The sequence below is a fragment of the Larus michahellis genome, chromosome 2, assembly GCF_964199755.1.
Source record: "Larus michahellis chromosome 2, bLarMic1.1, whole genome shotgun sequence".
Lineage (NCBI taxonomy): Eukaryota > Metazoa > Chordata > Aves > Charadriiformes > Laridae > Larus > Larus michahellis.
The window spans coordinates 122,455,195-122,481,984 of record NC_133897.1 but is presented as its reverse complement, the minus strand read 5'-3'; the positions used below and the strand labels follow the sequence as shown (position 1 = coordinate 122,481,984).

Sequence of the window (26,790 nt, the reverse complement as noted above, 5' to 3'; positions counted from 1 at the left end):
AGTTTCAGTATCTTGGGGCTCTGTGGTTTTTTCCGTTGGCTGCAGGTACAGGGGAAGACCTGTTTCAGCTCAGACACCATCAAAATCTGTATTAGGTCAGTATATAATATCAGCAACGTAAATCCCCTGACTCATGTTAGAGCTTGTAACTGCGTGATCCTTGATGCATAAATTACCAACCATCAAAGGCTGGTAGCAGCATCAACAGAAGATCCCAAGTAAGGAGAGCGAATTGGCGATTATATCAGCTCAAATTATGTTGTAGCTTCTGTGACTTGGAGAGCCCAAACTATTTGCTAATAAGCATTAGTTGCATCAATCGATCCTCATACAGGGGGAAAAAACCCCAATACCTTATGCTTGTTTTAAAGTAACTTTCTTTTCTGTAGCCACAGGACTTGTCAACTGTATTACAATGACTTTGTGGCACTTGGTGTCACTATGTTCTTTATGCCCTGGGAAGGGACACATATGATTTGTAACACATGCTACTGGAAAAACATTGCTAAACTCCTCTGGGGAAGGTCTATGGAGTGGGAGGGGAAACATGCACATGAATACAGTATTTTTAAGATAAGTTATTTCTTATTTTGCTGTTCATATTATAAACAGGATACTTTATGCATACAAAAGAAACAGTCATTCCTGCCTGGGGAAGACAATTTCATTCCTCACAACCTCAAGTTTAAGTAGTATAACCAATTAATATAGATCCTTTAATAATTAGTTTATTGTGCTGATGCACCTGATTGTCAGAATCAATTGTTCTTATCTTTTGAATAAAACACTGCTGTCAGAGTGACTATTTGAAATGACAATTGACCCTCTAAACCATAGGAATTTATATCATGTTTATAGGTATATCATTACGTGAACAAAATCATTGATCCTAAGATTTGTCTCTACAATGCTTTACAAACTTTTGTCACATAAACATGGAACCATAAAATAGTTCTTGGATCACTTGCGACACAAAGTGGTTGGTATTAGCGTACGTAAAAGGACGGAAAAATAACATGAAACACATTTTCTCTGTGCTGCAGACAGCAAGTATCCCTTGTTTGTCTGTACCAATCATGGCTAGGTTAGTGGTGATCTCTCTTTGCAGCCCTAAAGGACTGAAGTTTAGCTATTACAAGAAATTCTGTATGGCCTGAGGTACTGGACTGATAACTCGTCATTGTGTTGCATGGCATTGCATCTGCTTTCCTACTATCTAGTTCAGCAGCCATTGGGCTAACATTTTGTTGATAGTTTTGAAGGAGGCGTTTTGGTGTTTTTATTTTTTTCTTGCTTCCACATATTTCATTGTCTCAGTATGAATTTGTATTGTAGCAGACAGGAACTGCACTTCAGATGTGTTCAGCAAACACACAAAAAAGTGTTCCAGCTTTCCAGGAGAACAGAGATTCTTCCTGGGCTGCTATGTGGAATAAGAGAACGTAGAGAGGAAAAAGTATATGTGGCGGATTAGGTAGAAATTTCCTCTAGCAAAGGAACAAGATCGTGAATCGTGGTGGTTTTTATCAGTTCACAAGTCTACAAATTCAGAAGTTTGAGTGCCAGAGATAAAACAAATGTCTGGATTGTCTACTGAAATATCTTATGATCAGTTTTGAGAGTCATATCCCTGTTCTCCTGGAACAGGAGAAAGAGATGTAGTATATATTCTGGCATGCCAAGTGTGGTCACAGTTTGACCACTCCTCTCTTTCATAAAGATAAAATGGTCTTAAATACTTTTTTTTTTCCTTGCCTACATGCTGGGAAATCCTCTGTAGAAACGACAGTCAGGTATTTAAAAGATGCATGCTCTTTGCTTATCTTTCAGAGGAGTGAATTGGAGAAAAAGAACCATTTCAATTTATCTGTCTCAGCTGACTTAAGTTATACCATGAAGCGATTTTTGGGACTGGGGAACTAGTATAACTGGTCGTATATACACAGCCACTGAGTCTCATAAAATCTGGAGAAAACTATTTTCTTTTATTTGGTATGTTGTTATTCTTTGTCAAAATGTCTGGACCATTTTAAATTACACAAAATAGTAGGACTTCACTCGCCTTGTACTCAGGTGTCTATATTGGTGAAAATTAGTATATTGATGTTCATATTCTACAAGCAAACTTCCTGTCATTTTCCTATATTCCTTGCATATGTGAAAATACTGTGATGCTGAAAACATTGTTTGTTTGCAGGTATTGAATGCTGACATATTAACATCAAGCATTGTATGTTTGTTAAGGAAGGTATAAGCCTGAAAAACAGGTTTTACCTCTACTTGAAAAAAAATGAAGGTGATAATCGCATCTTCGCTAAATTGTACATCTTTCTTTTTATAACTTAGGGATTTCTGAAAGACACATAGCATTTTAATATTGAAATGATGTAGAGAGTGACAGTTCTGTACAGGAAGAATTTTATTCTATCTTGTTGCATAACCACAGCAAGTTTCTAGCCAATGTTTTCAGAAATTGCGTATAAATACAGACACAGAAGTGGATATATCTTGATTAAGACATCACATAGAAAAAAGAGTAAAATCATTGTTAATACGCTAACTGTCTTGGGAACTCCCAAAATTCAAGTAGCTCCAAGGGATAGCTGGGAACCTGTTCAGGCATGCTGCAATTTCCCTTGGAGAGTTTTGTCTTTGAAAGGTGAGAATCTAAATTACCCGCTTGGGAACAGATTCAGAAAACCTGTGGATTTTTCAACATTATCACTGTGACCCCAGATGAACTTACACTTTATTAGTCCACTGATTCGCAGGATTTTTTTAGAGGCACAGGAGATACTAAAGCAAAGTTTGAATTTTACCAAAGTTACCTAGCTCTCCTGACTTCTGAGAAACATGGTAGCTATAATACATGGGTAAAACGTTTGTTGTTTCGGAAATGTTCCCAACATGTATTTATGTTGCCATTCCAAACAAAGCTTGAAGTAGCAGCAATAGGATTCGCCTATATGTGTTGGCTTGAAACTTCAACCAGTGACCTGGGAAAATTAATCTAAATTCCTTTATGCTCAAAGTATATTTTTCCTACCTTGGACATGCATCTTTTGGCTTAAAAAGTAGTCTGTTGAAGGGGAGAAGAGGAGCAGGGAGGTAAACAGAATAACCTGTAATATTCCTATCTCAAAAATAAAACCAAGATTATTTGTGATTTCTTTCTTTGGGTTTGGTGAGGCTACTACTAGGACAGGTGGTTGCTCCCCACCTCCCGTGGTAACATTTCGCTCACAGTTTGGGACTGTCAGGTCAGAGGGCTGCCCTCCCTCCTGCCGGATCAACAGGCTTCATCCAGGGAGCAGCCGATAGCGGCGTTTGCTCCAACTGCTCTAGCTGTTCTGCTAGCTCTGATTTTCTGCGAGGGTACCCACAGCACATGGGATTACAAATAGTCCTCCCTCTTGTATCAACTAGGCTCTTTAGCAGACTGTTCTACCTTTTAAAACTTTTAGAGTATAACTTTTGCATTAGAAGTCTTTAAAATATTGCCTTAGATTGGGGAGACACTAATCACATGGACATTTGGGCTAAATTAGTTGGCCTAGGCTTCTGCACACCCTCGTAATTGGGAACTCTCCTCCACTCCACGTTATAATGTGCATGCATTTTTAACAGAAATCCCTCCCAAATACAACAGGTGACAGCATACGTAAATTTAATAAGTTTCAGGCTTGCTTATTGCGGGGGTTTTTGTCCATCTCTCTCCTGGGTAGCACTGTCATCACTAGCCATGATGTTTTAAAAATTTATTTTAAAGAGGTACATTTAAAATGTACTTTAAGGAATATTTTGAAACATGGAAATCAGCCATCCTGTTTTATAGTTATGAAATTGAAAGAAATTACGAATGTCAAAAGTCAATAGTCAACTAACTCTATGGGTAAAAGTCTACCTGTGCTCCCCTTCCCCCAAGTGCCTTTTAATGGAAAAGTAATGAAAATTAAAATAGAATTCCTTGTTAAAAATCAATTTTAAAATAAAGTAAATCGGATGGTATCATTGTAACCTAGATAAAATACCTTAGAAAATCATGTGACTGTTGCAAGAGTATACATTATAGTCAAAGGGAGTTCAGTCAAAATTAGATTTAAAGGAATGGAAATTTTTCTTATTACAGAAACATGCAATCCAAACAGCTTCAACTTCACCTGGTAGCAAACTATGAGAGTCAGAAATTGTATTAGTCTTTAAAATCAAGTTAATCACATAGGAAACATTAAAATTATTAGTAGATTGCATGAGTATTACATTGTGTCAGTTTTACAAATACATTGGAAAACGAGAGTTTTGAAAAGTAAACTGTGGGTGAAGAATTTGATGTATTCTCTGGCAGTTAAGACAAGATAATTTCTATGCATAAAGGTCTTACGTAGTAAAGTAGAGGATGTGTTCTTTTTAGTTATTTCTACTGTAACTACTTACAATATCATTTTCTGTACAAATCATTTATTAATAACATTTACTTCAGTGTAAATAGATTCAGAAAAATCCTAACCACTTGAAATTCATTTGCAGTTTTTCCATTTGTTTCACTGAGACCATAATCTTGTCATACATATATTGCAGATATTCGTAAGTGAATGAGTCAGGGAAATTGTGGAAGTGACCTATAATTTTATTTTTTAGAAAGATATTTTGCAGTAAGTGTAATTAATTACTTTTCTCTTTAGGCTGCTCTGGAGCAAGTCATTAAAGAAAATCTGTGGTTAGCTCAAGAATATCAAATCTTTCAGAACAACTACTTAAACAGTAAAGACGACCTCAGAAAACTCTATGACAATAGAATCAGGGTGGAAGCTGCTGTTAGAGATCATCAGCAGGTAAAGTGCTAATATCACTCATTTAATTCATCTCATCTCCAAATTTAATTTGATTAATGCAGCTAGTTAATAATAATATAATACTTGTTAGTAATACCTATCACCTGAATTCTTATTTTCCTCTTGGTTTTTTCACACTTTTTGTATTTTCGTTTTTTTACTTGCTTGCTGGTTTTTTTATTATTTTTACAGAGAAATTCATGTAAGGTATTCAAATTTCATTATTCATGAATTCCACTTTTGCACCTGAAATGTATTTATTTTTTTATATAAATATATTATGCAGTAATTAAAACGTACCTTACCATTCTTCAAAAAACACTTTTTCTGGAAACTGTCTTTTACAGCAGCTTCAGTCAGACTCTGTAAGCTTTTAATTTAGAAAACAGTGAAATGAAAATGAAAATCTAGTTTGAAAAATGTCCATGATGGTGGTATGGTGGCCAAGTGTAATGTTTTAATGACTAATTAGTTACATTTAAAAAGACAGATTTATTTTTTTTTTAAAATATAGCGGTGAAAGCTGTGGAACCTGAGTGAAGTGATGTTGTAAAACTTTGTTGTGAAAGTACAATGCCAATTCACAGAAAAAGTCTTTTCTGTGTCTTTGCTTTGTATTTATAGATAGCTCTCAAAATACAACTTCATCAGTACAAAGTATAATCAATTAAAAATATCTTTCAGATATTTTAGTCAGGTTATTGCTTGCTTGCCTTTCATGTCTATGTTTTTGAAAATTAGTATGCATTTAAGTCGTCATGCACACAAGACCTCAAGTTCACATCAACTATTTCAGGTAAGAATCTTCATTAACTCATGTCATTTATGCAGGAACCATGTCCTGATATATTGATATTTTAGTCTGTTCTCTAAAAGTATAGTGTAGAAGTCTTCAAATAAATAAACTAGATGTGAAATTCAGGTTATTTGCTAGTACTTTACTCTTATCAATCCATTTTATGTCTTATACCCATATCTTCATCCACTGCTCATTTCCTCATATACTACCTCAGGTAACCTCTAATTTTAAAATTCAGAGTCTTCACTTTGTTCCTGAAAAATATAAATAAGAAAATCCTTTCCAAAATATTCTTGTTAACTGCATAGCCCTTCTATGTTTCAAGAACAAAACTGTTTTTAAGTCATATATTCTTAGGGATAACCATATTTGGATAATAAGTTGGAGATCTAAAACATAAAAAGTTGAAGAAATTATTGCCTATCTTTCTTCACCAAGTGAGTGTCAATTATGTTCTGTCGATATGATAGCAGAGGCAATGCTATGAGCGTCAAAATGTTTTCTTAAAAGTACCGTATTCTTGAAGGGATGTAAAGTATTTTTTTCTGCATGCAGAATTAAGGCATACTTTCTTCAAGCCTCGCTACAGAAAAATGTATCTATGTTACATTATCATCTGGACCTTTTATTTCTTTGGATGTAAGAATATTTGTCTTCTACATTCTCAGAATGTAATAGTTCTTGCTAATATTTGTGAAACAGATTTCCCGCTCAACCTCTTCTGGACATAGTATGGGTGATATTAACATGCATCTCAATGATGTAGTCTGGAAGCAAAGAAAACTGCAAATGAGTTGGCATATATTATTGCTTTTTACCTTCTCAATTTGAATACAATAAAATAAACATAGTAAAGTGTAGCAAAATAGCAGTGCAATACCAACAGGATCTAGTTTCATCCGCAGTACTATGTAATCATTTGCTTGGCTTTTAAAAATCTTGTTCAGGAAGAAAATGGTTATGAGTATGTTGCTATTCTATAGGAGCTTATAATCAGCATTACAATACATATACCTAGCTTGTGTTAGAAATTAATGATGGCAACGTTTAGAATTTCTGACAGTCCTCTGTGCCGTTCAGCAGTGGTATGTGTATGAAGAAGAGCAATTCTATTCACGATATTAATTTGAGGATTACACAGACAACTAATCTAATTTGCTTTTTGATAAATCTTCACTTTCTTGAACGAATAACTACTCCAACTGTTAAAACAAAATATTTCTACCATTATCACATAAAGAAAGTATTTAGAAATTATGACAAAAGGGAAAAACATGTTGATTACATACAGGTTCTACAAAAAGAAGCTTTATTTTTTTCTTAGGTTTTTGCTAATCAGCGAATTACAACTGCAACAGAAAATCAATTCTGGAGGAGTGTCAAAGTAATGATTTTTCTAGGTGCTCTGCTATATATATGCATTACAGTGACATGAACATTCAAGAAGAAGAAAGTGTGTTCATCCTTCCCTAAATCCTGAGAACTTTCTTCCCTGTGTATATAATTACTCAAAATTAGAAGCCAGTTTTTACAAATACTAATGTAAAAGGCAAACTGCCTTTTTTTTTTTTTTTTTTCATAATTTTAACTGGATGTAGTAACTGCTCTAACTAATGAAGTAGGTTTGCTTTGGGCTTCTAAGTAGCTGTTTTGTTCAGCCCCGGAAAAGGCTCCATCTTAATAATGGGTGAAATAATGCTTTGGTAAGATGAAGTGTTTTGTCATGTCTTTGTAAGCTTCTTTGCACTGAGGAAGGTGCCCTTATTGAGTGGAGAGGTCTATGCCCATAAAAAGCACAATATCGTCTTCTGCATCTAGAATGCAAAGGCATGCTCTTGGAGAAGATTCGTGTTTCCTTCCTATTGCTATACATAGGAGGTGGATGAGAAGAGGATTTTCTCTCCCACTGACATTTTCTGGATGTTGTAACTTCCTGTGGATATTTAAGGGGAGCCTAGCATGACTGTTGTAACAGATAGTAGCCTGGTGGATAACACACATGCATGTTTCAGGTGAATGAGAAAAGCCTCCTTGCTTTCATAAATTCCTGTGATTAATGAAGAGTTGCTCTATGGCACTGGTATGTTGCTTTTGTGGGTGTGGTGTATAATTCTGCTTCTGCTTTTATCTTCTTAACTCTGTCCCATTATTATATTATAAAGTCTTCAGTTCTAAATAATTCCATGAGATTTTATGTTTTTGTTAAGCTTCTGAAATCAAAAAGCCAGGTAAGGATTTCAGCTTTAACTAAGAGGAGTCGAAGTTTCTAAAGTTCTTTTTTGTGCAGGATGTTTCAAAAAGTGATTCCAGGGAACTCTGAAGGATCAGAAACCAGAGATCAAAAAAAAGAGTCCCTGGAGACTCTGTGGAGAAGAGTGAGAATTATCCTGAAGAATAGAGAGGAAAGGGTGGGGGGTGGGGGGAATGTGAGGATAAGGACAAGAGGAAGAAGCTTGGTAGAAGAAAGGAGAGAAATCTGTATACGTAAGAGTGAATGCCAAAGGAAGTATCAGAGAATGTACAGGGATGGAAAAAAACTCTATAAATAGAAATATGACAGAAGTGGATGGTCGGAAGAGAGAAATGTTCCTGACTGTTGGTGGTGTCCCACTGAAGGGAAGAACTTATATTAAGTGATCTAAATAGAGAATACACTTTCTGTGAAGTAGAAAGGAATACATAATATGACAAATGGAAGGGGTAATGCTTCATTGTTTTCATCAAAATTAAAAAAAAAAAAAGGAAAAGCTACAATAAGTTTTATTAATTTCATAGTGTGTATGTTCCATTAAAAGTCTATTTGTCAAATTGTAACCTCAGGTATTTTCTTTGCTTCTGGTATAAACCGGAAGACCTTGATTCTTAAAAATAAGCGTTTCAGAAATGTGTTGTGGCATGTATAAGCACAACATCATGCATGTGAGAAACTTTTTCTGGCTTCATTCTTTCTTACAGAGCTGATGTTCAGTTTTTCACTATTACTTTTCTCTGCAAGAGTGTTTGGAGCCATTGCTTTTTGTGTTATGAAAAACAAGCAAGTTAAGCTTAAAGGGGGAATATTCACTCTAGTGTGTCTGAAAACTGAACTCCTAAATGCAGATATTTAAAAAATTCTGAGCTACTATTATGTTCCTTTGAGTTAGTATAATTTTTTTAATCACATTCAAGCATTTGAAGGTTTTTAAATGATACACTTACTGTGTGACAAAGACGTTAGAATCTGCTAATGTTCATTTGTAATCCTGTCTAATATAATCCTATGACTTCGAGACGATGTTTTGCTTACCTAATTAATTTTATATTTTAAAAAAGTATCGTATTTTTTGATAGCTGATGGTCAGACCATAAATACATAATATTTAGTATCATTAACAAAATATATAATATTTTTTCTGTCTGCAAAGATACTTTATTACATATATAATCACCTCCACAAACCATTTATGTTTATCCTAATGTTTAATTTGATCAAATGTAAGTGAAGTCTCATGCTCTTGCTGTCTGTTAGTTTGTTCTCTTTGAGAAAGACTCTTTCTTTGCTCCACAAAGACATTCTTTAATTTGGTTTCCCTCATATATATCTTCCACTGACCAATGGCATGTCTGTCCTACTGGATGTACTAGCTTCATTATAGACTGAATTGCACATTTCCATCTTTTCTAGAAGACATTGGAACAAACTCTGGTGGATCTTGACATTATCTTTAAATACATTCTATTTAGTACCTAATATTTTCTCTAAACATTTGCTTTTGAGGCCAGTTAGACAGAGGGTTTTTTATAACACTGATAGATTACTTGGTTTTACATGCGTATTTCAATGCGGCATAATCTTGTATGTAAAAGAATTGTAGGTTCGTCTTTATGTGGTAGACTTTCAGTAACAAAATAGTGCGTAATACAGCTTCTGCCCTGCAAATATGTAACAGCAGTTCCTTCTGGAAATCTCCATGGGCTAGCATATTAGCACAAGGAATATGATTATGCATGAAAACCAAATGAATTATTTACCATATCTTTCTTTTTGTACTGAACAATGTTAGAATATCTGTACCATGAGTAAAATTTGATACTTCCACTGTATTGTGCTAACACGTCAATGATTGTACTGTAGACATCGTCATTTGTTCTCATAATGAAAACAGAGTTGATTCCTGAACACAGAGGTATGAGATGTCATTATATGTTAAGAACGGATATAATTGAATCTGTCATTAACACTGCAAGTGGGCACAGTCTGACAAAACTTTGGTAATTGTTCTTGCTCACATAACTTCTATTTAAAAATAGTCTCTATGCAAATGATAATTGCTTTAAAATGTAAGTAATATATTCATTCTCGTATTCATGATGTGCTATCTTCAGGTGGCCACAGTATAGTGAGAGGTTGGAGGGAGGAGGCCTATTGATTTCTGTTTCTGTTTTTTTACTTTCTGGATAACTGACGTATTATTGCAGTAAAACATATGTAGGGTCAATTCATACTGAATAGTTATTAGAAACCATGATAACAAAAGTCATTACACTGCAGTTCAGTTTTGACAGTAAAATTTCTGCAACATTATCACAAATCCTCATGCATTAGTGCAATGATCCTTACTATAGTTTCATATTAGAATCAAAAGACTGCTGTAGCATGCTTGATACAAAAAGTCATGCAAGTCAAGTGAAGTTCTTTTATGCTTTTATAAAGAACATATTTTCCTGTGTTTCTCATGCATGTGTCTGACTCTCAGCCTTCTTGGATATTTCTGCCTTTGCTCGTCTGGGATATAAGTGTTTTAAAAATAATGTCCCTGTTGTTTAGAAAGACCAAATAGAACATAAAGTAAATCTGACAATGGACACATGTCAGTTTAGCCAATTAATTCCTTATGATTTTGTTGTTCCCATTAATTGACCTGACTGAAAAAAATACTGTTCTCATATAAACAAAAAAACCCCCAGATTTCTGTCTCTAAAATGTGTTTTTGCTTAGTCAGTTCACTTATCTGAAGATCTTGCATTGCTTTGTGTCTTCACAAGACTGATAGTGAAAGCATGGATAAAATTATGACAAAAAATGGCCTCTTCATTCCCATTTCCTTACAAATCTGAAATGAAAAATAATACTGTTGAGGGTTCAGTGTGAAAGAAATGAAAATTATCATAGAAGAAATGTCAGAATTGTTATCAGTTTTTGAATGTTTAACCAGCTTTCAGAGCTGTTTTGGTTAGGAGCAGAAATGGGTAATGGAGCTGACATTTGTTCTTTGCCAGTATAACAAGACTGCATAGTAGCTAGTAATCAAAATTGTATCATTTCCAGTATTTTTAACTGAGCTTTTTTCTACCTTCAGGCTTTTGACAGTACAATAAATTGACAGAATAGCGAGTTTCATATGAAAACATGGGTAAAAACATATATCTTCAGTAAGCTTTTTATTATGCAAATTTACTAAAATTTCTTTGAGCTAATTATATTTAAACAATGTAAACATCAAGTTAATGTTATAATTAAATTTGAATCAATAACTCAATAAGTTCAAATGACTCGATCAGGAAATTAATACAACAGGCAGCCAAATCAAATTATTATTTTGATAGCAAAAGGAAGCTCTTGGGATAATTTATAGAGAAGTCAGTCTCCTTTCCATATGCATCAGCCGTATGGGTGGCCAGTCAGTTACAGTTTTGTTGCATAGAACAGAAGCAGTCACGGAGCTCAGTGATGTCTGTAGGACTTCAGTGTTAGTAACATCCTACAGTCTCCCAGAAGAAGGTGTCCCATTACAGGAAGTGAAATATCTTGGTTTTTTTCGAAAAGAAATGCATAAATTTGATAATTCGTTTAGGCATTTAGCTTTAAAATTGAGTGTTGTCTAATGTCTGAAGAGAAAAGATGAGGAAAAAGTGCCTTTTTCCTGCATATTCATAGATGTTTTCAGAATACTTTCCACTTTTTCTGCCTCAGTGACACCTGTGGTATCAAGACAAACAAGATCAATTGGAATATTCTGAGTACTTGTAATGGCTCAGGTTTCTTACAGTAGACAGTCTTTAAATAGGGGTCATGGATGGCGATGACATTATGCACAGACCTCGATTTCACAAAGCCAGCAAGTTTGCAGATCAAATATTCTTCCCTTGCTATATTGACAGGAGTTGATCCTAAGGAGGTTGTGATGACAGTTTTTGAGTTTAAAGGTAGCAGGCGATAAACGAAAATTATGTTTTGTAAAACATCAAATACTTTCATCAGTAGAGGATGTTTTTATGTGTTGAATTGCTGCGTATCAGTAACTTCACTTAGAGGCAAAAGATCAAAGAAAGTTGCGTGAGCTCAGTTCTTCCGCTCGCAACTTTTTACCTTAAAGCACAACCTTCTTATTCATTATTTCCTAATGGAGTCTACCTTTAATTAAAAAGAATATAATTGGTTTTTTTTCCTCATATCATATGCTTATTCGAAACCCTATTCAGCACAGGCTGAACAGAATGGGAAAAGACAGGCTGGGGTAGCACCTCTTCTTTACCAAACAAAGTAGAAAGAGATGGACATTGTTAGCACTTCTACTTGACAATTCTTTCTAACATGTACATAAACTTTAATATGCCTGTATGCACGTCTTGCAGGAAAGACCTGGTCTGAGGCTGATCAGTCCTCAGTCAGCTGGTGGATGTGATCTTCTGTCTTGTTTCATGTGTCCATGAAAATATTTTTTAAGCAGGAAACTTAGCTTTGGGCAAGTTTTGCAACACATTTCCCTTAGGAAGTAAACCTTACTCTGATCTGAGTGTTCTGAGATTTTTGTACTGGGAAATCTATGAATGTGTGCTAACTTGCCCCTAATATATCACTTGTCTGTTCTGTACCACTTTATAGAGATGTTAGAATTATTACTGAGTCACAAATTTATTTAATCAAAAAAGGTAGAATCAACAGGCAGAATGGCTTACGTTATGAAATTCAACTGCCCTCTTTTTTTTTTCTTTAAAGTTTTTACTGTCTTACTTTTATTTACATGTAAAGTAGTCAGGTTGAATGGTTGCAGAGTAGTAAACAACTTCCTGAGGAAAAGTTCAAAAGTTCAAAAGATATCCATATCTTATTTTATCTATTTTACATATTCATTTTTAACCGCATGGATTAATAGTTTGAGATTTACATTCTTATTAGCTACATAAATTCACGTTCACTCACATTTACTTCAAACTTACATTAAGAGCATCATTAAGGTCACAGTGTTACAGCTTAATCTTGCAAATACTTTATAAAAATATTTGATGTCAAAATAGTTTGACTTAGCATTCAATAATTGACAAAAAAAACTTGCAGCAAACAACCAACAAAATCCTATAAATTAATAAAAATCATACTTTTGCTTTCCTTTTTAGCTCATAAACAAAATTATTAGAATCTTTCAGGATTATAAAGCACACCTACACTGTAACTCATCCCAAATGCCTTACTAGGGGTACTTATGTTAAAGTCTTATTAGGCCTACATTTTCCATGCTTGTACGCTTGAAAAACTAAAAATTTCTTAATAGTTTAACATATAAGATTAATGCACCTTGTTATGCAAACCATTATTCCAGAAACTGGTAGAAACTTTGTATTGCACCTTCTTAAGCCTTTCTGCCAGAAAGAATTAAAATAGCATAAATCAGCAAGAATGGCCTCAGCTAGAATTAGCTGGGAAAAGCTTGAGAAAACAGTTCTTAACTGACAGTGTTGAGTGTCCTTGTGTATTTATGCATCCTCTGAACCTGTCGTGTGAAGATATGGCTCCAGGACCTCTACGGGAACCAGGGCTTTACTGGCTGTGGCCCATGGAGCTGAGGCAACTAGCCTGCAGTTTTTAAGTCAAACCTCTCCCTGCAATTTGGGTACCTCCCAAGGACACTTGTCCCAGTGAGGCAGGTTGTGGCAGACATAGTATTTGAGGAGTTTGAGCACAGCAATCTGCCTGATAGTCATAAAGGTAGTTGGGAAAGACCTATGGCATACCAGGTGTACAGATTTCTTGACATTAAATTGTCATAGAGATGGGAAGTCTAGGTATCATAACACGTTTTTGTTCTAATAATCATTATTCTTTTCGGTTTTCATTACTTCCCACAAATTTAGATCACTTATCAAACTGTTTTAACCCTTGAATCTACCAGAGATCTCAGGGAATATATTTCATCATAGAAATACTATATGTTGGTATTTCTGGGGGGATGAAAAATAGGTATTCCAAGCTTTCCATTTCAGAATTTATTTTTTTTTTTTGCATTTTCTTTCAATTTGTAATGGGAAAAAAAATTTCCAACAATGTACTGGCAAGCTCCAATCCTATCACATGTTCTATAATTTACAGTAATTATCTAATTAATTTACTAGAGGATTCGTAAAAGAAGAAATTTATATGGAGAATGTAATTCTATCTAAGCAATCATCTCAAGAAAACTATTATAGCTGTCAGCAATCTTTTTTTGTTCAAGTTTGTCCACATAGATAATATCCCTTCTTGTGAGAAAAGCAGGTAGAATTGCCATCTCACATGTTGAGGATAAGAAATATTATGAAAAGTGACAGCACTATGTCTACCAGACATGTTAATGACTAATTTTAAGATTAACTTAAAAAATGAGAGACGGCTTAAACAGAAATTTGGAGTGAGAAAGGAGAATCACTTTATCCTTTGAAACACAGTGTGGAAAAAAACTGATGCACGGTATGAATCACATTAGCTTTCCAAATCAGTCATTTTCACAAAGACACAGAAAATAACCTAATACAGATCTGGCTGAAGGCCTCATTAGCATTACGACAACAAGGATCGAGATCTTATAAAAAAGATCACAACATAGAGTAACTAAATGGATTAGAGTCTTCTGGTATATTTCAGACATCATCTGTTCTGGCATTCAGTATTCCACTTCAGAGGGATACTTTGGAATCCTCAGCACAGGAAGAACATGGACCTGTTGGAACGGGTCCAGCGGAGGGCCACAAAGATGATTAGAGGACTGGAGCACCTCTCCTGGGAGGACAGGCTGAGAGAGTTGGGGTTGTTCTTATGCCAAAGTATCCAAGTACTGATGTCTCCCAAGAACAGTAAATTCTTGAAGCAGAAGACAGTTAGGCTGGGTCCACAGAAGAAAAATACAAAATTACCAGTGCTGCTGATATTGATCCCTGTCAGTAAAACAACGTCTGGTGGGAACGAGGGGACCTGTCATGCTATTCTGATTCCTCTGCTGTCTCCTAGTGACAGTGTGTCAAATTCCTTTTCAATGCTTTGTCGCTGGGAATTATTTACCGTGCTAGGAACTTTGTTCCTGCTCCTGTGTGAGATTTAGAAGTAGCATCTAATGATGATATCTCTGAGGTTAAGGTGTCTGGACCGCAGCATTAGTGAGTCAGATGCACTATTACACTAAATTAATTGTAATTATGTGCAATTAAGTAAACTGTAGAAGAGGCTGGAATAAAATATTATGCTAGAAAAGATTTGTGCAGTATTTTGTAATCTGTCTGTACCACCAAGGGGTATAGCAGAGCTGTGCAAGTCAATTTTTAGTTAGAAACAAATATCAAGAATTCTTCAAATTTGTTTCAGTCTAATCTAAAACTAAGATTTTCAGAATTTGGGGCAAAGGAAAAAGAAATGTTGTAGGTTGGAAAAGTTTCATTTCTGTAAATTACCAGTTTGTTCGTTTTGATTAAAAACAAAGGATATTCGGAAACCAATGGGTAGATCTAGAGAGGACATTTGATATTTTTCAGCAAGGGGAGATGGAGTACTTCCTCACTTAAATGTCAGTAATTCAGATGCTCGGTATCCTCCCAGGTTCAAGTATCCTATTAATACGACTGGAAATAAAATTCCCTCCTTTCCCAAGAACACCTGCCTGAATGACCAGGTTACAAATTATCCTTGGCAAAGTCTGTCGCGGTTTCTCACTGTATTGTCACACACTGTGAATAATTAGTTTTGAAGGAGACGGAAAGGATGAAATAGTCATTAAGGTGTTCATCTGACAGTAGAACCTTGTTCTGAAAGAAATTTGGAGTAGATTATGCTAAAAGAAGAAGTTTCATCAGTGATGCTGGAGGAAGCAGCCCCAGAATAATGTAGGTCCCAGATCTGGGCATGCTACTGGAAGGAATGGCATCTTCTTTCAAACCTCTGTCCTAAATGAGACAGTGAGAATGTGAATTTGGGTCTTCTACTTCTTGAGTACCCTTAACCTTGGCATCATGCAGGAGGTGGAGTGCAGTCCCTCTGTGATTTTCAGGGCTCAAGCTTTTACCCCTCTACCTTACTGCATGTCAGGGGACTTCTGAGGCTGGTGGCAACCACTGCAAACCCCTCCTGCTCCTTCTGGCCCTCCTGCTCCTACCTGGCCTACGTAGTAGAGCTGGAAGCTTTTTCCTTACTCTCTGGATCTAGCGAGGATGTGGTGGGATACTGAAACACTTGTTGGGTGTCCCAGAGGCCTGGTTTGTAGTGTCATTCCTCTTCAGTGAAGAGTACCTTTGCCCAGATCCTTTAAATTTTTATTGTCTGAAATCAGGCTGAGTCTGTAAATAAAAGCACTCATTCAGAATATAAAAAAGTGACAACACATATACAAATAATGTTAACTAAGAATAAAACAAAAAAATACATTCACCCTACACTGCAAATATGTGACAATTCCCATCTTCAGCTAGCTCTCTGCTTCCCTCTGGATAAGGCGTTTGTCAAGGTTCAGCTTTTGTACATGCTCCTCTCTCCTAGCGGACTACCTTACATGCTAGAGTCACTCCCATCTTTCAAAACTTCAGGGAGGTCTAGGTGGATTTAATCTTTTCCTTGAAACTAGCAGAACATATGGCCCAGGAGAATAAGTGAAGCTTTATTAGAATAAAGGTTCTTTCTGTCGCCAGAAGTTACCTTGTATACTTAACTGGTTAGTAAACAACCCTTTCATTCAATGAGGTGTGAAACTCTTGCATCTCCCTTTGGTGTCTATTTGACATTTTTCAGCAAGGATATATCTTTCAATCAACGTTGTCAACCTTCAAATTAAAAAACCAACCAAACAAACAATTAAGTTTGTAGCCTATTGCTGCTTCTTGGTTGAAATCGGAGGTAATGGCAATGAGCCACTCTTGTGGGAATGGTTTTGGAGTGAGTGATCCACAGCTCCTCAGGCAGACTGACACAGTACAGCCAGGAGAGGGAAGGGATAGAGGGAAGTGGCAACGCCTATTTGAGGTCAGAAAGGACTGAGGGAGGACACAGAATTTCATCACAATAAGTGGCCCACTGAAGATACTCCTAAGTGTAGATATTAGCCACCTTTCCTGGGGCCATTCAGAACACGGTTCCGTGACAACTTCAGCAAATCTAAATTACCGTAACTGCAGTCTGGCTCCTCCCTTGTGCCAGCATGCTGCCTGCACTGGGTGCCAGCTTGGAGAGCTGATACAGCAAAACACTAACTTGCCAAACCCAGTTTACCTGCAGCGACATCTACACCCTAAATGACAGCTTTGCCAGCTCACTTGCCTGCATGCCTTCTGCACAAGACAAGTGGGTGATGCACAGCTGGGCATCAGGCAGATGCCATAACCATCGCCGCTCTGGCTGATACCTTCACACACTACCATGGAGATGAAACTTCACATACTCTCTCTCATACCTCTTTTTTAAATGGCACTTATACAGCCTTTTCCATAGACCGGTGTTGGTAGAAATTTTCAGTCTCGCCCACAAAGTACATTCAAAGAGTGCAATTCCATCAATTCTGAAAGAAGACGACGACTTCTTTACGTGTCTTCGTTATAAAGTTAATACGGGATTAAAATATGTGTCAATTTTTCCTAAAACAAATAATCTTAGAGGTGAAGTTGAGTGCTCCCTGAAGAATGTTAGGGTTTTCCCTTTTCCACTTTTCCTTGCTTGACCGAAGGAGTTATATCTAATGCCCTGATCGAAGAGGTGTGTAAGATGGGAGTGCGATGTGTTCTTGCCACAGGACAGAGACAGAAATGAAAGAATGACCTAGGCTAGAAATTCGCTTCTCTAGGGAGCAGCTGTAGCACATTGATTCATGCTCTCTGGTATGAATCCCTGCAAATCACTGGAGATAAATCCAGGTTTTGGGATCTGTTGGAGTACATGCATCATATAAATATTTTAAAGTTAGATAGCCCTTTTAAAAAAAAAAAGAGTATTCACAGTTTCTGAAAAGGATTTGCTGGAAGGAAGAGTGAATGACTGAATGCAAAAAAGAAGTTGGCAATGAGGTATTATAGAATGAAAAAGCACCAGAACTGTTCTGATTTTCAGAGATAAACTGTGTTGATGCAGCTTTACTATCCATTTCTCAGTAACCCGATGTAATTTTGTTAGTCCTAATATGTTTTACCACTAAATCTAGCCATTCTTGACATTGATTTCAGTGCAATTTGTGTAATAGGTCAAGTAAAGTGGTGCTTATTGACTGCTGATTGTATATGTTTTTCCACCTGAAGTGTTATTGTTAATTGACATGCTCTTTCATTTTCCTGAGATAATTTTCACTCTATTTGAATAACTGCCTGAAATTCCCCCTTTGTAAACTAGGTCTCTTTTGTGGCAAATATCAAATATAGTTTTGAAAATCAGATAAATTGCAGACACTAATTCATTCCTTCAGCAACAGAACATTAAAATAATCAGATTCAAGCTAGTTTGTCAAACATAATTTACCTTTAGTGAATATATGCTGTCTGCCCCTAACTAAATCACCCATTTCTAAATGTCTTGTAATCTTGTCCCATACCATTATTTCTAGTAATATTCTTGGAAAAGAATTCTGGCTAACACTAATGGCCTGAAGTTTTCTGAATAATTATGTGTATCTTGACATATTGCAGAACGCTCTACCTCTATTCCTAGGTGATTAGAGGTCTTATATTGCCAGACTCTTTATCTCAATTCTCGGAGATTATAGAATTATAAGAAAGGCTATCAAATTATGGCCTGTTGCTTTCCCTTATGAAGCTTTTTTCTTGTATTTCAAGAATATTGTGATATGGATGGTACTTACCTTTCTGATGTCAGGGATGCATGCCTAGCTTCCTTCAGCCGATGAGAGCAAATTGGCTGAAGTAACACATCAGAAAGAAACACAAACATCATTTTAAACAATAGGAATCTGATTTCTGCATTGATGAACTAGCAGATAATGCAAGAGTTTCCTCTTGTTCTTCTATCGAGAAGTCCAGTGTTGATGCCTCTGTGATCCCACTTGTTTGCTTTAATTGATTCCAAACGCGTGTTTCTCCATTTCTAAGGTTCTCAAAATGGCTGTACAAAGACAATAACAAAGACACCAAGAAAAATTTCCCTTCTTGAAATGTCATCTTAATGTGCATCTTCCTCCAGATCCACTGAATTAATGGCTACTTTTTATCATCCATGCAAGCACTCTCCTTTCCCAGCTCTCTCCACAATACCCTATGACTCTTGTGTTTCCTCTGCACACTAGGATCCCAGCAATACTCCATTCTGGTTTACTTCTAGGAATAAAGTGACACAGGCAAACCTCTTACTGTCTTTCACATTCTGTGGCAGGCATAGAAGACTATCCACTATAGTTAAAAAAAAGTGTGAAGTCTCAAGAGTTCATAGTTTAAAATAAGACGTACACAAAGGATTATTCTGTGACCATGACTATGTTGGACTTCATTAAAGCTGCATGACTCGCAAAACGTGTTTTTAGGTCGATGAGGTTCCACTACTCTTGGGAAAGTATGGAAATGCTTCTCAGAGTCCACTCGGCAAGGGAACCACCTTCCTGGGTACTCATGTTTCATATACAGCCTTCAGAGGGCATGCAGCTGCCACAAGCCCACTGAAAACTCAGGAGTGGTACCTGGCACTTGAGAAGAGGTTCTTAAACCAAGGAGTAGCTTTTTAAATCTCTTAAATGCCTTAAATGGCTGAGAACACCGTATCATTTTGGTGCAAAGTCCAGGCTGGTTACTTTAAAACAGTGCTGAAAATAATCCCATCCTACTGGTAATTCTGTCCCCAAATTTTTCGTTCTGCTGCAAGGCACATGTCAGGAATTGTATAGACTTATGCTACTCTAATAGTTTACTACGCCAAGGTCTTAGGCACACCAGATATGTTCTGTAGGCATCCTACATTCTCCTTTGTCACTCCCCATCTCTCTGCTCTGCTTTCCTTAGGCCAGCTGAGTACATGAGAATAACATACAGCATACACTGATACTTCTGTGGGGGCTTCTCTAAAGAAGTGGATTTGCACAGATGCAACTGGAAAACCCCCCGGGGACCTAGGAGGGCTGTGACAAAGTGTCAGATAGAAAGAATCCAGCCTGATTTGCTGAACAAACTTTGTTAGCAACAGTTAAGAAAAAAGCACTTTTTGTTTGTATACTCAGTACACTTGACCCCAAAGTCAAAGAATGATATAATATATTGACTTGCTGTGTTATTTTCCAGATAATTATTATTTACAGTATTAGTGAACTAGTGTCCTTTGTGCATCTTATTCAAACCGCAGTTTTATAGAACAGAGGAGGAATTCCTAAATTGTAACAAAAACAAATCCATATCCACTCCTCGCAGAAATGTCTGTCGTGTTACACAAGTTAATATGTAAATGTTTGGAAGATATGTTTCTCTGGCACCATATTATACATGTAAATGATTTCTATTATTTTCTGCCTATGTGTATCTGAAAACAAAAGTAAGTATATACTATATCATATTTTATATAGATATATATACAAGCTTTCCAGAGATTATATTCATTTCAGACAGCAAATTCAAGCTAAGCAAAATGTCAAACTTTGTTTACTAATTTCATACTTATCTTTTCTTTTAATATCCTGTCTTGGTTCTCTAGTTATAACGTAGATGCACCTAAAGTTCGCTAGAAACATTTGCCATTAGCTTCTTCTAAAAAAATTAAATTTGAGGATAATCCTACCTCCAGAGCTTATTCTGTTCCTGGCCATTGACTGTGACAGTGAAAGGCTCATCTGAAAGCAGTGGAGCATCCCATCTAAAAGCATAAAACATATTACATTTCATGAAAAAGCTAATTCAGATTGTTTAATTCTGGTAATATTGCCTCTGTCACCTTCAAAATCAAAATGTTCTTTCCTGTTATTATAAAGAAAACAACCAAATTGCTTAAAAACCCATTTGAATACACAGCTGCCTTATGTTGCATACTAATTTGATTAAAAATGCTTGTGCCTCACCAGCATTTTTTACATAAAACACACTGGTGAATTTAACAAAGAAATATAAATATATTTTAGCAGTTTTCTGTGATAGAGTACACTATAGCATCCACAATACCCCTGGACCGAACAAAGATCTCAATGCGGTATTGGAAGATGCTAAACTGAATGTCTTGCTGTATTTGTTTGCTCAATGCGTTGGGCACTGTGCCAACCTCATTGCGAATAACTGCATTAGTCAAGTGTATCCAAATTATTACAACACAGCGTCCATCCCAGTTATTGCTGTTGAAGCATTTTCTGAATCTTCACATCACTGGAAACATTTATTTGAGGGGAGAGCTTTGCATAAATTCAGGGAAATTCTAATTTTAGACAGAAAATCTTAAAATCTTTACAAGTTGGTTGTGTAACTAGGTTTTCCTAGAAAGAATAATTAAGAAGTAATTGCACTACTTTTGTTTACCTATTACGAACACCTTGCCTCAAGTGGGGAGCTGCTGTGACAATAGAATGAGGAAAAGAGGAGCCAGAACAGGATTCACTGTATTTATTTTTCAGCTGATAGAAATAAGTATTGTCTCTCAATAAGTAATCATCTCACCTTCTATCTTCACTCTACCAGCTTGACTCCTTGATTCCTGATCTAGGCGATGATGTTGTAATAAGTCTTTTTGTATTTCTGTTTACCATGCTTTTATAAGAGAGGTGACAGATGTTATGTATTTTAATTTTTTCTCTCCTAGAGGAGATCCTCCTCCTAGTGCAGAGGTGTCCAATATTTCTCGCCACAGCAACCCTTGTACTAAAGTACGCCTGCAATCTACAGAACATGAAGCTCCCCGTGTTCCCACCTTTTCATTTCAGGATAGCTCAAGTCAAGGTGGGGATGGGGTCCAAAACGACCGAGCAGTGTTGACCTCTGCAGCCCTTGCTGGCTCGCTTCTTCTCACAGTTGGCCATTTGCATCCCTCTGCAATTTCCAGCTCATCGTAACGCTGGTCATGAGGTGTAGTTCTGACAAGACAGATGTATTTGGGCTGCTTGATAGCTACATGTCGTTCAAGAGATGCAGTCTGATCATTCCTGTTACGTACAGCTGGGCTGGCAAGGCAAAGAAATCTCCCTCATTGGTTTGGAATTGGTGTTTTCCTTCTCTTACACTCAACAGCAGAACTTTTTAAAATTATCTAGCCCCAGTGAAACCAGATTTCAATTTGCCACATTATAGATATGTCCTTAAGCTTTTAGTCTCTCTGTCCTTAACCTTTTATTCCGGACACCAGGTCCATCAGTGGTCAGTATTTTATGAACCCCCTTGTTTGGGAGTGAAAATTCCAGCCTCTTGTACCAGTATGTATGACCGAGTTTGTTGTAGCTGTTAGTTTTGTCTGGTGCATTGTATTGTCCAGAAAATATATATTATCACACCATGAAAGTCTAAATTATCATCTACTAAACTTGGTTAGAAGGAGGAAGTTGCGATATTTTTAAAAATACATGGCATTATATTGAAAAGCAAAAATCTCCAAATTTCCTGTGAAAGAAATTTTTTTGAAGCCATTGACTTTGAAATTCTGGTATTTTTCTATTTCCTCATATGAAAAACATATTTTGATATAGACAATATATTGCAATCTTTTATTTAGGATACGTTGTTATATTAAATGTGGTATGTTCATGTCAATGTTTTCATACACTATACTGACTCATAATTAATTTAAGAAACCATACAGACAATGAAACTTTCAGAAAATATCAAAATTTAATGAGAAAGCAGAAATGGCTTTTGGAAACAGTTTCCTGTAGAAAAAAAATCCTGGAATACAGTGAAATCTTGGAAGAATGCTCCTTTGCTGGAAAACTGAAATTTTAAATGTTCTTCCATCTGTCTTTAGAAACTGCCAAATTCACGTTTTTGCTGCTTTTAGTAATAAATGCATGTCGATTTTACAGTGAAAAATATAATGAACAAAATACTGTAGAAACTTAAGCCGTGGCCTTCTGTATCAACTCTAGAATAAAATTATCAGAAAACGTTTTCTTTTTGCCTCACAGTGCAAAATTACAAGTTTATAGTTGTACACACGTCTCCTCAAGAATAAAGTAGTCCTGATTTTTGACACACAAACAAGTTGTTGTCCATCTGCTGCACAATGGTAACTGTCTGTGTGCACCGTTCAGCAAACAGCGGCATGTACCAGCAGTGTGGTAAATTATCCGACTGTGAGTGAGGGATACGTGATTCCCCGGTCGGGTGTGGAAGCACCTGCATACAGGTAGATGGAGAGAATTTATGCAGATAAGCAAACCATTTAACTAGAGGCATGAATACCATGTCTTGTGATGCTATTGACGGGACTTTTACGCTACACCATGGCATTTCTGTGCCTGCCTTAAATTGTCTCGCATTGAGCACTTGTTACAGAGTAAAGGAATGCGCAGCGACTAAATGACAGAGCAGATGATGCATGGTAACCTTTTCATGTGTCAAAGTCCTCTGACAACTTGAGTTTTACATGTGCTTTTGGATTTTTTACATTAAATCATCAATCTGCCAATGTTGTTTTTCCCAAGTCAAAAAATTATGCTGTTGAATGATCAGAGACTACTTCTATTTCATTTGGGCAAGAAGGAACATTTCTGGAAGTTTCTTAGATTTTTGTAAGACTTTGGGGAAAGAATTAAAGGTGGAGCTGTTTTATTGTGAAGAATACCTAATTGAGCTTCGGTTTGCACCAGGTTGTATTATGGTGATGCCATTGATGTATGTATTTTTGAAAACAATTACTCATTCAACAAGAGCTTGGTCTACTTTAATAGCTTCCCTGAGCAATCTGAAGTTCTGTATGTATGCTTCTTTAACTCTTTAAATACAGTCTGCCTGTCGTCCGTCCCCCTCCCTCCCACCGGTTTAGTAATATCAGGTTTTGTATAGAGTCAGAAATGTCAGAGTAACGAAGGCAGCCACACTCTTTTAAGTTCTCTGAAGCACTTGCGGTGCACGTACTCCCTAATGCCGGTGTGTATGTTCAGTTTGCTCAAATGTACTGGGAACGCAGGTGGCAATGATAGCCTTTGTACCAGAGAGCAGATCCGAGAGACACACAGGTAGAATGCAGATAACCAGCTTGCTTTCATGCTAACGTTTTGGCATTCATCAAGAGGCTCAACATTGCTTCCTGCCAGTTGGAAGATGCTATGCCCACCAGATATTTCAAACTGCAGCTTTTCTTTTATGGGGAGAGGAACGAAGGCTTAGGATAATTGATTTCTCCCTGCTGCCATGTGGAGCATCCTGTAAAAGGGATTGTCTTTGGTTTCCTTAGTCGACATTTTGTGAACATATTTTCCTCCCAGAAAGGAGGTGGTGTGAAGAGCAACAGAGACCATAAAGAAAGAGATAAGCCTATATCTCCTTGTGAAATGATTTCATCTGCTGCACTTCTGACATATCTATACAGAAGCATAAAGGGGAGTTAATTAAAGATACTAAATCAACGTAAATAAGATTAAATATGTTCCCTTTTCCTTCCTCATCCATTTTCTTCTGTTTAGATGCAAGGTGATCAAAGTATAGCAAACAAGCCATTAAGAGAATCTCTATGGTACTTGAAAGATCTTTAGCTACTCTGAACCTCTGTGTGAAACTCAGATTCCTGCAGCCATAATTTCCTTCCAGAACTAAATGAAGAGACAGTTCTAGTTCAGAATTACAGCTAGAATGCTGTAATTTTCTAAAGTATTGCCCACGATCATTAAAAGTACTGTCAGCCACTGAATAGTGACTGACGAGCAGTTCAGTGAAGTCCAGCTGCTGCTTTAAGTCTGGTATTGGAACATGCGATTTGGGACACTGGGGCAGCTACCCTGCAAGGCTATTTTATTAAATTAACAGTAGTGAATGGTGCATAAAATTGTCACTAAGATAAATTTATTAGAGTATGATTTTATTCTCACATTATTCTGTATGGGGCGCTACCCCAACAGAGTTTCCAATTCAGTAGTATGCCTGAAGCCAGGGGTTTTATCAGCCATGTGTCAAAGGGTGTCTGGCTCTCATTCATATATAATTTACTCTTATTACGAGAGATATTTCTATTTTTCTGCACTAACAGTTGTATATTTTCTAATGGAGGTTTAAATCAACTGGGAACCAGGGTATAAATAGAGTTTCAGTATTTTGTGCCAAATATGGATTGTTTGTCTTCCTGTTAGTTATGGATTGTGAGTGTATTATTGCTGAAGGAAAATTTGGGGGGGGGGTATTTTTCTTTCATGTATTTATTTATCATTTAATATAAATTATAGGAACTTTTCAAATGTTCAAAATGAATTGTATCATTTAGAAAAAACATCTGAGATTATTAAGAGAAACATATATGCCTACCTAGCCTGCCTAGGTCAGCTTTGTGCTTTATTGAACTTGTGATACTAACTCCTATGGTATCTTGGTGTTTAGTATTTACTCTCTAGATAGCTATATGTTTCATCTCCAGATAATACTCCCTTCAACATTTGGAAATTTCTCCAGAATGTATTTGTTTTACTTGTATCTGTTGTGTCTGCTGGGTTCATTGTGTTTGACTACGAAGTTGCGTGTTCCTTGTGAGGCAGTCAGCAAGTGCTAACTACTCGTGGAACTGAGAACTTTTCAGGATTCACATACAGACTTCACTCCTTTTTCCGTGTCTCTGGGAAAGTCTTTGGTGAACTGGCTGTCATTCCCAGCCTTCTGGGGAAGGGCAGCCGGTTGTAACTGTTGTATGTAATGACGGAGAGCTAGACGTATGTCCTCCTCTCTGAACACATTGCAGCACTTCAGGATTATGTTCCGATAGTCACATAAGCTCTTATGGTGGTGTTATATTGCTAAGTGCAGAGTTGGGCCTGGCTGTGTTCCAGACTTTGTGCCTGAGCCTCATGGTAAGGGTTGCTTTCCACTCAAACTACCGGCTATTAAAGTATCCCAAGATTATGTCTGAAATTAGCAAGTGATTATACTTTCTGCTATAATATGCCCTATCATTATTATTTATGTATTATCTCTTTTTTGTTAGGTACTGATAGGAGAGTAACTCATTGCTTCTGTTCTCTTTCTGGGCTTTTGATCCTTGCACTTTCACATTTATGAAAGCTGTGATTAACCCCTGCTTTTGTGTTAAAACTCACATTATCAAAAGATAAGCTAATTTTTTTCCCTTGGAAATTCTGCTGGATCAACCTGTTGAACCAACAGTGAGGTTCTGGTTTTTACTTCAGAGAAAATTTTAAATTGTGTAATCTCAGCTGAAAGTGTAAAGGCATTATTCTAACGCCTACAAAACTCACTCTTCTTCACATTTTTCAAACAAAAAAAAATTAACAACACTCTTATACGTCAAATGCAGGCCTTTTTTACCTTTCCATCTCTATATTATTCGCCTAAACATGCCTGCCATTGTATGTATCAACACGTTAATAATATTGTTTCAGATGGCAGTCTCCTAAAAGTGTGTTACCATTATTGAAAGAGTCTGAGCTCAGGAAGCAAATTATGTTTATGAAAAGTATTTTCCTTGAAAAAATGGCAGGTTTTCATAACTGAATCCTTCATAGGACTTTATTTAGAAGCTTTAACAGGAACATGCTTTTAGGGCCTAGGACACTATTTCTACTCATCTTGCTTGCTTTAACCCAGTTTAGACCGGAGACTTCAGCATCTGTCTCAACTAATATAGATGGATTTTCTAAATATATATGGTTAGGTTTTTCTCATTTGCTTCTGCTGAAACTATGCTGGTGACTCTGTAGTGCATGAAAATATCCATGCCTGCCCTGAATTGATGCAGAACAGGGAACCTGAGCTTTGATCTTCAACCTTCATACGAGTGCCATAGCCACCTGGTGGTTGACTCTTATGGCATAAGTGAACTCCTCTGTTACTCTCACT

General features: G+C 36.5%; 1 protein-coding gene across 1 annotated transcript in view; it reads left to right on the top strand.

Moving 5' to 3' along the window:
- CCDC178 (coiled-coil domain containing 178) overlaps positions 1 to 26,790 on the top strand; it is a 179,804-nt gene that overhangs the window by 114,422 nt on the left and 38,592 nt on the right. The window contains exon 18 of the mRNA XM_074576925.1: positions 4,683 to 4,832. Within this exon, the coding sequence (XP_074433026.1) occupies positions 4,683 to 4,832 (150 nt within the window). The remainder of the gene's footprint in view (positions 1 to 4,682; positions 4,833 to 26,790) is intronic.